This window comes from Spermophilus citellus (genome assembly GCF_964194105.1).
Source record: "Spermophilus citellus genome assembly, chromosome: 5".
NCBI classification, from domain to species: domain Eukaryota; kingdom Metazoa; phylum Chordata; class Mammalia; order Rodentia; family Sciuridae; genus Spermophilus; species Spermophilus citellus.
This window is the reverse complement of record NC_138186.1, coordinates 93,739,846-93,752,626: the sequence shown is the minus strand read 5'-3', so window position 1 is coordinate 93,752,626 and position 12,781 is coordinate 93,739,846. Positions and strand designations below refer to the sequence as shown.

At 39.3% G+C, this 12,781-nt stretch overlaps 1 protein-coding gene across 1 annotated transcript; it reads left to right on the top strand.

Annotated features, from left to right (window-relative positions):
- Window positions 1-10,017: 10,017 nt before the first annotated feature.
- On the top strand, window positions 10,018-12,015 carry LOC308650213 (MAP/microtubule affinity-regulating kinase 3-like; the record flags this gene model as incomplete). The annotated part of the gene is made up of 1 exon (XM_081296218.1): window positions 10,018-12,015. One exon carries the CDS (start codon window positions 10,018-10,020, stop codon window positions 12,013-12,015), a length of 1,998 nt encoding a protein of 665 aa, XP_081152344.1.
- Between the last annotated feature and the right edge of the window lie 766 nt (window positions 12,016-12,781).

The window sequence follows — 12,781 nt, the reverse complement described above, 5'->3', positions numbered from 1 at the left end:
CTTCTTCCTTTTCTATTTGAATTTCTTTTATTTCTTTCTCTTGCCTCATTAATCTGGCTTAAGTTTCAAGTACTATACATAATAGGAGTGGTGATATGGAAGTTTCCTCTCTCTTTCAATTTCCTGGAATAATTTCAAGAACATTGGTATTCGTTTTTCTTTAAAGGTCTGGAGAATTTGGAGGTGGACCCATTTGATTTTTTTTCTTTTGACTTGTTTTGTTTTGTTTTTTACTTTTATGACTGCTTCAATTTCATTCAAAACTTATCAATTCAGTTTTGATAGATTGTACTTGTCTGGAAATATTCATTTCTTTGATATTTTCCAATTTATTAGAATATAGTTTTTCAAGACAGTCTCTAATGAACCTCTGAATTTCAGTGATATCTGTTGCAATATCTCCTTTTTTGAATGCTAATTTTATTTCTAAATCTTCTCTTTCTTTTGGTTAGTTTGATGAATGGTTTATCTATCTTCTTAATCTTCTCAAACCAATTCTTTGTTTCATTGATTTTTTATTTTTATTTTATGCTCTATTTCATTAATCTATATTCTACTCTGTAACATTCACTTCTACTAGTTTGGGGAATTGTTTCTTCTTGTCCTTATAAAATCTTGAGGTTCATAATTAGGTTGTTTTGTTGTTGTTGTTGTTGTTGCCAGGGATTGAACCCAGGTGCTCTTAACCACTGAGCCACATCCTCAACCCTCGCTTTTTTAATATATATTTTATTTAGAGACAGGGTCTCACTGAGTTGCTAAGTGCTTAATTTGCTTAGGCTGGCTTTGAACTTATGACTCCCCTGCCTTCTGAGTTGCTGGAATTATAGGTGTGCACCACCATGCCCAGCTCATTAGTTTTTTTATTTGGGATCTTTCCAATATTTTGTATGTAACATTCATACCGGTAAACTTTCCTCTTCATACTGCCTATACTGTCCCCCAGAGATTTTAGTATATGGTATTTGTATTCTCAGATTATTCTAAGAATTTTTTTAAATTTTTTTCTCTAAGTCTTCAGTGACCGTTCTTTTTTTCAAAACTTTATTGTTCAATCACCTTATGTTTATATAGTTTCTATAAAGTTTGTGACTCATTTCTATTTTCATTCCATTTTAATCTGATGAAAAGAATTATTTGAATTTTCATATATTTGCTAAGAGACACATGGTAGCATGAAATATATTTTGGAGAAAGTTCCATGAGCAACTGAAAGGAAAGTACATTTACCTGTTGTGAGATGAAATATTCTGTAGATCTCTATCAAGGCCATTTGATTTATACTATGAATTAATTCTGTAGTATTTTTTTTATTGTTGGTTGTTCAAAACATTACATAGTTCTTAATATACCATATTTCACAGATTGATTCAAGTGGGTTATGAACTCCCATTTTTACCCCGTATACAGCTTGTTGTGTCACATCAGTTACATTTCCATTGATTTACAAATTGCCTTTCTAGTGACTGATGTATTCTGCTGTCTATCCCATTCTCCACTGTCCCCTCACCCCTCCCCTCCCCTCCCCTCCCCTTCTCTCTCTCCATCCCCTCTACTATAAATCGTTTCTTCCACTTATATAATTTCCCCCCTACTCCTCCTTTCCTCTTATATGTAATTGTGTATAACCCTGAGGCTCACCTTCCAATTCCATGCAATTTCCCTTAACTCTCACTTTCCCTCCCGCCTATCATCCCTGTTTAATGTTATTCTTCTTCTCCAGCTCTTCGTCTCTACCCTGTCCTTGGTTACTCCCCTTATATCAAAGAAGACATTTGACATTTGTTTTTTAAGGATTGGCTAGCTTCACTTAGCATAATCTGCTCTAATGCCATCCATTTCCCTCCAAATTCTATGATTTTTGTCATTTCTTATTGCAGAGTAATACTCCATTGTGTATAAATGCCACATTTTTTTAATCCATTCATCTATTGAAGGGCTTCTAGGTTGGTTCCACAATCTTGCTATCGTGAATTGCGCTGCTATGAACATTGATATAGCAGTGTCCCTGTAGCATGCTCTTGTTAGGTCTTTAGGGAATAGACCGAGAAGGGGAATAGCTGGGTCAAATGGTGGTTCCATTCCCAGCTTTCCAAGGAATCTCCATACTGCTTTCCAAATTGGCTGCACCATTTTGCAGTCCCACCAACAATGAACAAGTGTACCCATTTCCCCGCATCCTCGCCAGCACTTCAGGAAATAGAAAAAGAGGGAGAACTTCCAAATACATTCTACGAGGCCAACATCACCCTGATTCCTAAACCAGACAAAGACACTTCAAAGAAAGAAAACTACAGACCAATATCTCTAATGAACCTAGATGCAAAAATCCTCAATAAAATTCTGCCCAACCAACCAGCCAAAGATACAAATAGATGACCAAGTAAAAGCACTACTGCCATTGGTCTGGAATATAAATTCAAAGTCTTATTCTTCTAACCAAAACTGACTTCTAACCAAAACTACCCTAAATTTTACAGCCATTATTGTCTCCAGGAAATTTATTTGGTTAGTGTTGCTACAATTTTTACCCTCAACCAAAATAAATTCTTCATAGCCCCTGCCTATTCACATCACAAATGACCTAAATTTCTGAAACACGTGCACTCATTAGTATAGTAAACATCATCTGCCCAAGCACGAGTTTCAAGAAAGCAAATATCTGAGTTTTTTTGTTATGTTTTGTTTTTAATTCAGACATTCTTAAGGAGGGAGTTTAAATTGTAGGCAGTCAAATACAGATTGTACAGGATGATAGATGCCACAAAATCCAATTGATTTTGTAAAGTCAATAGTCAATCAGCAAACTGTTGGATATTTTCAATAACCTGTAGTGACATTCTTTTATAGTAGTGAATAGAGATTCCTAATCCTGCAGCTCTTTGCCAATCCTGGCAGGTATCTCTAGACCTGTGAGTGGGGTAATAAAATAAGGGCTCTATTATGTCTGGTGTGTGCCGTTATCAGGATAGGTTGTTGGTAAAACATCAATGTGGGGAGGAAGAAAGACCAGCTCAATGTTTGGTAGGCAGGGTTAAATATGAGCCTTGCAAAGGAAAAAAGTTCTCAGAATTTGGGGGGGGGGGGTGCACCAGGACTGTAAAATTGGGGGGGGGGCACCAGGGACTGACATTAAGTGTACATCTTCAGTTCCATTAAAAGAACTATTGTCTTTTTTTAATTGTCCAGGTATGGCTCTCATTTGGTTATGACTGTTTTTTCTAGGTGTTTAAGATCAAGCTGGTCAAATTGAACTTAATTCTTAGTATTTGCCACAGTCTGGCTGGGCACAAATCACAAGCCACTGAAGCAGGAACAAACTTTATTTCTGAACTCCACCAGCACACTCCACACAAGCTCCCAGGAATTCTCCCAAACGCCTCCAGGAACCAGCAACCGGAAATATCCCTCCTCCGGTACTACCCCAACCAATGGGAACTCTCTGGGAATCCCCGCGAGAGCTCAAGCGGAACTCAAGGGAACTCCGCCAGAACTCAAAAGTCATCATCTTAATGGCTCGCTAGCGTTACCTCTCAACCACTACTTCTGGCAAAAATGCCATGCGTCATCCCAACTCGGCTGTGGCCCTCAACAAGTATTGTTAACTGTCAGCTGAGTTTCCTCAGGGGATTACTCTTGGGAATTTGAAAGAAGCCTCTTAGCTTCTCTAGTGCCATATGTCAGGATGGGTCAGGATCTGGCTGACCACATGGCTTCCCTTCGAAGCATCAGGGACTTCTCACTCTCTTAATTACCCTCCTATTTGCAGCATGTGCACTGATTTTTTGTTGTCTAGGGTCTCATTGGTCCCCCTGATGGGGGAGGTCACATGGCCCAGAGTTGCAAATCCTTTAGAGAAGTCCCATCATTCCCTAGGTGTGAGCTGTCCTCAGAAGGCAAGAGCCAAATACTGGCTTATTTTTTTTTTCTTGGGCCTTTTACTTCCTTATTAAGCTTTGGTCTTAAACATCCAGCAAGCCAGTTTTACCAATCTTAAAATTAGAATACTTGGGTTTAAATTTAATGTCTATATTATTACAGTCATTCACCCCTTTTATTTAATTGGGTTCAGAATTAATACTGGAAGTTAGCCTTATATCCTGTCTTTCTATGGATGATGGCCTAGTATCTCAAATTCTCTCAGATTGTTATTTTGAAAGTTGTACTTCTGTAAGGCAATAAGTCCCGAAACTTTACTTTAAATGTTAGTTTGAAGAACACCAGGTTGATAAAATAAATGTTCTTCTAAATCATATACTTTAAAGATTTGTAAACTTGGAAAATATGAAGACATTTAGTATACAAACAGGGCAGTAATAACACCACAAATATACTGAATTTTTTAAACCAAGTTTAGTTTTAAAAGAAAAATTCAGGGGCAGGGGTTGTGGCTCAGTGGTAGAGTACTCACCTAGTACATGAAAGGCCCCGGGTTCAATTCTCAGCACCACATAAAAATAAATAAATAAATACATAAACAAAGGTATTGTGTCCAACTACAACCAAATATATATCTTTTATATTCAGAATCTGTAATGTACTGTGTAATATACATATATATATTTTTTTCAGAATCTGTAATGTAATGTAATACCCTAAAATAACAATTGCTGTTTGACCAGAGTTGTACAAACCCTAATTCCTTTAAGACCATTGCTCTAAAGAATAAACCTTAACAGACACAAGATATTATCTTTATAGATAAGAGCAGATTAATGTTTTAGGAAACCTATGTTACTTTAAGCCATAGAGAATCAAACTTCTGTTAATATCAGTACATTAATATTTCACATTAGGAAAAAGCCTAATGTTAATTATGTATATCTGACTTAGTTACACAAATTTTTTGAAATTTACTCTCCACAAACCTTCTGCAATTTAGACATTTTACAACTTTACTTTACCACACAAAAGCCTTTCTTATCCAGAAACATTTCTTTTTCCTTCCACTTTCCATATTAAACTATATTTCCATATCTAGAATCTTCTTCTATCTCTTTCCCAGCTCTTGATCCTTTTCCTAATTCACATAAGGGTTGTTTTAGAGTGTGAATTAGGAAAAGGTAGAAAGGTAAGAGGGCACTAACTTTCTCTGTTAAGAAATCCTACTCCCACTATAAGAGCATAATCCGTTTAATCCATTATGAGGGCAGAGCTGCATCACCTGAATAAACTTACCTCTTAATACTATTACAATCACATTAAATTTCAACATGAGTTTAGAAAGAACATAAAATCAACTCATAGTAGCCTTTCTGAAATGAAACAAAGGAAGATTGTAGTTTTATAACATCAAAATTTGGCACTAGTATAAAAAGAAACATAAACAGAAATAACATGTTAATATATTTTGCATGGTAAAAACATTTGATGAAGAGAGGCACTTTGAACAGAAGGGAGACCTATAAAAATACTTGGCTAAAATATTGACACATTCTTAAGTAAAAATTTGAATTTAGAATATTCTTTATTTATAATAATTTTCACTGAGTTTAACAGGTACATCAGAGTGTAAAGACATGGCTTCTTTGATTAAAAATATTATACTATATGGGAAAAAGTCAACTGAGAATTTCAATATATGCAAATATTAATTATATAATTTAACTATTACCAAGATTTTAGAAAATGTACAGACCAGGATTGTGGGAAATACACTGAAATTTTTAAATGAGATCTGCTTTAAAAATATATTCTTCAGAAAAAAATATCTCTGACATGAGATTAAAGAACACAAGAGGTTAAGAATCTGATTAAAGAACATGGATATGGATGTATACAAAGAGCTATCATTCTTCAAGAGTTTATAGCCAATATAAAGATTTTATATTTTTTAAAGACACTTTGGTACTTATGAAACTGTAGAATTTTAATTTGCATAAAATATTTTATTTAAAATGAGTTTCTGACTAGAACCATTGTACTAAATAAAGCCATTACTTGTTTTCACTGGAACTGTTGTATTTTACTAGAATCATTAGTTTTTAATTATACCATTGTATAGGCATGGTGAGAAAATAAAGCTAATCATCAGCCCATATAAAACTTTCCAAATAATGTATAATTTTATTGTTGACTACTTCTTATGCCCCTCCTTTTTTAACTCTCAAAATGTTTCACTTTAAATCTTAAATTATATGGTCACAACATAAAATTTAGACACAATAATCTAAGTTTTTCAGTGGTTGTTTAATACCAAAACACAACACCAACAAAACAAAATAATCTGTCAGACCTCTATTGAGAGCACCTTATGGAAGGCCCATGAGGCTTGAAATCTTACATTTATTGATGTTGCCACAGGTGAACATGAGTCACTGAGAAAAGGTTAAAGTATTCACAGTATCGGACACTTAATGGGGGAGATAGTTATTCTTCAAATGTGGTAGGCTCAAATGATACCTGTCTACTAACTGCAAATAGTATGTATTTTGAATTCGTTGTAGCATCTTGATATGGTTGAAAGCCCAGTCCAATAAGGAGGACACGGTTTTGAGAAAAAAGAAAACGAAGGCTTATTGCTTTGCTAACAAGGGAGAAACACAGGAGACTTCTGTCCCAAAGGCTGTGATTCTGCCTATCAGCAGGAACAGGGGGCTTATACAAAGGTGATTCAAAGGCTACATTCTACATGTTCTCTGTCTGGAGTTGTAATTCACTTGTTAATTTTGGAGAGAGTCATTTCTGAGATCATCTGGTACCATCCCCAAAGTCTGGATTACATCCTTCCTTTGGTGGGTGTGAACTCTAAGAGAGAGAAATTTGCCTGAAATGGGGGAAAAAAAAAACATAATCCTGTTCCCCCTGAAATTAGGGAGAAGCAGTGAGAGAAGAAGAGAATAAAATATGTATTTTAAAAATGAGTTACAGGGACAGAGCAGCAAGAGCTCTAATCAAAACACAAGGTGCACTGTTACATTGACACCAGATGTGTGTAGCACTATTAGAATATAATGTGTGAAAGCATTCAATGTGGACAAGAAGACTGCTATTAACAAGGAAATGCTGCACCAATGTGCATGTGCCCAAACACACACACACACACACACACACACACACACACACACACACACACATTCTCTCTCTCTCTCTCTCTCTCTCTCTCTCTCTCTCTCTTTTCTGGTAATTAAGAATACAAAGAAATGGTAAACTACGATCAAGATTTTAGAAAATGTATAGAAATTTTTAAGTGAGATCATGGTTTGAAAATATATTGTTCAGAAACATACATGTGACATGATATTAGGGAACACATGAGGTTAAGAATCTGATTAAAGAACATGGTGTATGCAAAGGACTATCATATGCTTCAAATAGTTTATGACTAATATAAGGATACATTGGTACATACAGACTTGTGGTATTTTCATTGTTACAAAATGGTTTTTTAAATGAGTTTTTGACTAGAAACACTATAGTAAATAAAACCATTATTTATTTTAAAAGGAACTATTGTTTTAGTAGAATCATAAGTTTTTAACAGTATCATTTGTATACATATACTGAGAAAATAAAGCTAATTATCATCCCATATAAAATATTATAAAAATGCATAATTTTATTATTGAACATTTCTTCTGCCCTTTTTGTCCCATGCTCAAAATGTTTCAGTTTGAATATTATCTGGTCACCCCATAAAACTCAGACAAAATAATTTAAGTTTGTCAGTGGCTGTTTAAAATCAATAAAACAAGAAATAAAAAGAAAACAATCTATCAGATCAAATGAAAGCCCCTGATGGAAGGTCCTTAAGATGAAAAACCTTATAATGACATTAAACAATTACCACTTATTGATATTGTTAAGATGAAGATGAATTATTGAGAAAAGGTAAAATTATTCACAGTATCAGTCATTTAAATGGGGGAAATCATATAAAAGTTATGCTACAAATCTGGTGGTCTCATATGATACCGATCAGATGATTCTAAATAGGAATGAATTTTGAATTCTTTATATCATCTTGATATTGTGGAAAGCTCAGTCCTAGGTCCCCAATGCCAATCCAATAATGAGGACAACATTTTGAGAAAAAGGAAAGGCAAGATTTATTGCTTTGCCAGCAAAGGAGAAACACAGGACACTCCGGTCCTAAATGCTGTGATACTGTACAAAATCAGAAAGAGGGGGCTTTTAAAGAGGAAATTCAAAGGCTATATTGCAAATGATCCCTGTCTGGAGTTGTAATTCACTTGTTAATTTGGGAGAGAGTGATTTCTGAGATCTTCTGGTACCATCCCCAATGTGTGGATTACTTCCTTCCTTTGGCAGGTGTGAACTCAAGGAGAGATAAATCTGCCTGAAATGGGGAAAAAGCTAATCCTATTCCCCCTGAAATTAGGGAGGAGCAATGAGAAAAGAAGAGAAAAAAACATATCTATTTGAAAAATGAGTTAAAAGGGGCGAAGCAGCAAGAACTCTATACAAAACACAAGGTGGACACAGTTAAATTGACACCAGTTGTGTGTAGCACTATTAGAATATAATGTGTGAAAGCATTCAATATGGACAAGAAGACTGCTATTAACAAGGAGATGCTGCAGCAATATGCATGTGCCCCTATAAACACACACATTTTTCTGTAATTAAGAACACAAAGCAATGGTAAACCATTTATTCTACAAGTATTTGATGAGTACAATCCAAATGCCAGGCACATTTTTGAATGTTTTGTATTTGTTCACAAAATGACCTAATTTCCAAAATTCATGCCATAGGGTAAGATATAAAATTTCAGCAGATGGAGTACGGCTGCACTTGAAACTGCACCCGGGTTGATTTTGAGAATGACTCCGAAGTCTTAACTGGCCACATGTGTGACACATTTTGTTTCTTTACTGATATTAAAAAGCCAACATGTTCAATACCTGAAGTAAATTAATAATCTCCTTTAAAGATACAGGTATTTGGCAGAAATGCAAGACAACTTTTACAAAGAAGAGAGGTGAACCTAGTATTTGCATATCGCGGCCCCTACAATTATTGAATAAAGGAGGTTTGAAGACTTTTGAAAGACACTAGAGAAAAAAAGCAGATGAGCAATACACTAGAGCCTGGGTCCCTGACCTGTTACCAAAAACCTTGGGCCTTGTCCCTGATGGCCATGCTATTGCTCCTCATTATTACGAGGAGAAGGTTTTGAGATCAAGGTAAAAGGAGGTTTATTGCTTTGCCAGCAAAGGGGAAACACAAAGGACTCCTTTGTCAGAAGCTTTGATTCTGCCCATCAGGGAAAACAGAGGGTTTTTAAGGAGACTATTCAAAGGCTCCACTCCAGGTGTGCCCTGACCAGGGGTTCCCAGGTGCATCCTGATGGTGTGTTATGATTAACTAGTTTATCTGGGAGATCATCACTTCCTAGTTCTTCTGGTGACTTCTCCTTCCTGTGGAGAACAGATAACTCAAGGCAATCTTGTTCCCTGCCCCCAGGTTAGGGAGAGAGAAAGGGAGAAGGGGGAAAGAAAAACATTTCCCTTTTAAAATAAGCAGCCAGGGTTATATTCAAAAGGTAAAGTGGACCACTCTTACAACCCCAGTGCTTTCACCAATCAACTTCACCGTCCAAATTGAATTGTCAAGTGTGTTTATGTCCAGCTGAATATTTGTGGGAAAAAAATAGTTCTCTTTTTCATCAGGTCTTGACCCACAAACTGTCAAGTTCCTTAGACAGAACAAGCGCCTGGGTCCTTGGTCCACTTAGGGTGCATATGACCCCTCTTTATGCAGTCAGTACCTTTATGACTGCATTGACTGCCTAGGAGATAATAGAATGAGAATCCTAGAAATGAGTGGACCTAGAACCACTCCTCATTTGCCTTTTGGCCTTTGATGTTCCCAGAGCGAGTTTTTGAACTGGGCACGATATTTGTTGGTAAAAGGCAGTTGTGGCTGTTTTTTCCCCAACCCATCTCCAACTCTCTCCTTGTTTTCCCCCACCCCCTGTCCTTGCCTAGCCCTCACCTATCCTAACTTTTCCAGTGACACCCAGACCCATCGATCATCAACTTGGGTCAAACCATGCACCCCTCGCATGGAGCTAGACGGGCAGAAGACACCTCCCAGACCGGGCACTCTGGAGCACAGCGCCGAAAATCCACAGCTTCCTCTGCAGGTGAACAGCCTCGCATTGGAGATTATAGAGTCCTGAAAACCCTCGGCAAGGGGGCCTTCGCCAAAGTCATGCTGGCCCGTCACGTCGTCACAGATAAAGAAGTGGCAATCAAGATCATCGATAAGAGACATCTGAAGCCACAAGTCCTCCAAAAAATGTACAGAGAGGTGAGAATCCTCAAGATGTTAGACCACCCACACATCCTGAAGCTCTATGAAGCTCTGGACTGCGAAAAAGCACTCTGTTTGGTCCTGGAGTACGCCAGTGGAGGGGAAGTTTTGGACTATCTGGCCAACAAAGGAAGGCTGCAGGAAGAGGAGGCAAGATCATTATTCCGGCAGATCGTGTCTGCAGTCCAATATTGTCACCAAAAGCAGGTCGCCCACCGAGACCTGAAGGCGGAGAATCTGTTATTAGACGCTAGGATGAACATCAAGCTAGCCGATTTTGGACTCAGCAACGAGTTTACACTTGGGTGTAAACTCGACACGTTTTGCGGCAGTCCGCCCTATGCAGCTCCAGAGCTCTTCCAGCGCATAGAGTATGATGGTCCAGAAGTGGATGTGTGGAGTCTTGGCGTGGTTCTGTACACCCTAGTCACCGGGTCGCTTCCTTTTGTTGGGCACAATGTCAGAGAAATCAGAGACAGGGTGCTACAAGGTAGATACCGAATCCCTCTGTACATGTCAACAGAATGTGAAGATCTGCTGAAACGCTTGCTGGTGCTCAATCCAACTAAGCGAAGCACCCTGGCCGAAATTATGGGAGACAGGTGGATCAACAGAGGCCTTGATGTCCTCCAACCCTTTGTTGGTCCAGGGGTGGCCATCTCCCACAGAAACATCTCGTTGGCTAAGGTGCAGCCAAGCAGGGTCCTCAGAAAGAGCACCAGCTGGCCTCCTCAACGCAAAGTGCAGCGAAGCGTTTCTACTGAGAAGCAGACACAGTCCCTGGACCATGCTGGAACTGGGCCATATCCGACCAGCACTGCCCAGAGTCACCTCAGAGAACATCAAATGGCCTCCCAGAAATCCGGTGGCAGTGCTGTGGGAGGAAAGGGAATTTCTCCAGCCAGGCCCGTACCTGGGATCACCATCAGTCCCAAGGAGCTGGAGACTCCTGAATTCAAGAAAATGCCTGCTGCCTACAAGAGCAGCACACCATCTGGAGGGAGGACACTGTGGAGTAAGTATATCTGCCGCAAAACAACAAAAGCAGACACACGTTCAGTTAGCCGGAATGGTCAGAACAACAGCACCTTCCCTGCTCAGAGCCCTCCAGCGACTTCAACCCACAGTGTCCCAAGTACCTCCACCCGGGGCTGCATCTGCTTCCCCAGAGCCAGTGCCCTTCGTCGAATGTTCCACCGCCAGCCCCGGGAATGCCAAACTGCAACACGCGAAGGTCCTCTTGCCTCACCCAGCTGCTTCCATCCAGCTGAAGAATTGCCCCAGACTCAGAGAGGCACCACTTGTGGTTTTACATCTAAATTCACAAGAAGGCCTCCAGCTGAGTCTGAGAAGACCCTGAGATATAAGGGCTCAAGTCATCATGTCTCTGCTGAGCAGAGAAAGGAGAACCAACAAGCAAAACCTCGCTCCCTGCACTTCACCTGGAGCATGAAAATCACCAGTGCCATGGATCCCAGTGACATCATGAGGGAAATCCGCAGGGTGCTGGATGCCAACAACTGCCAGTATATGCACAAGACGCCCTTTCTGCTCTTCTGCATCCATGGAGATGGGTACACCGAGGAAGTGGTGCAGTGGGAGATGGAGGTATGTAAACTCCCCAGACTATCTCTCAACGGGGTCCGATTAAAGCCGATATCTGAGAAATCAAAGGCCTTCAAAAATATGGCTTCGAAAATTGCCAGTGAGCTCCAACTGGAACCCAGTCATTAGAACCAAAATGAAGCAGCAACACTGCTGCTTCTATATGTCCTCAGGACATATAGAATAACATCTAGGCAATTGTTGGGAGCAGTGACTAAATTAGGGTTTTCTCTAATTGTCCAGGGAGGTGATGCCCCTCGTGGGAATTCTTGATGCAAGGCGCTGGTCAAGACTGCCCAGTTACTTGGGTTAAGACCTGTTCCACCTAGGGAGGTATTCAGTTCTTGAACTTGTGGTTCAGGTGGCAGGGCTCAGCGGTGGAACGTTATGGGCACAAGCTGCTACTCATAATTGGACTGGTCATACATATGACATTGGTTTTGATGGCTTTGTCCAAATTTTCACACACACACACAAAAAAACCTTTTAAGGATAAAACTTGTGTAACAAACGTGTTGAGCTGGCTCCTGACCGTTGCACTCTACCAGAGTGTAATGGACACCAAGTTCCAGCTTTTTCACCCCTTGGATTTCTGTCTTTTCTCATCCCCCATGGCCCCTCATCTGGTTTCCTCAATCAACCACCCTGCAGGTGGCAGGAGATGGGACCCAAACAGGCTATTACACTGTGGAGTGCAATGACCACAAGCCATCTCAGTGTGATCAATGAAAGGGGTTTGGGGAGAAAGTTTGTGCAAAGCAAGCCCAACCAGGGTCATAAATAGGGGCAACCCGATTATGATGACCAGCTTGCTTTGATAAACTTCTAACTCCCACACCTGGCATCCAAACCTCATGGTCAAGAAGTGAAGAACTCCATGAGTGTCACAGAACCT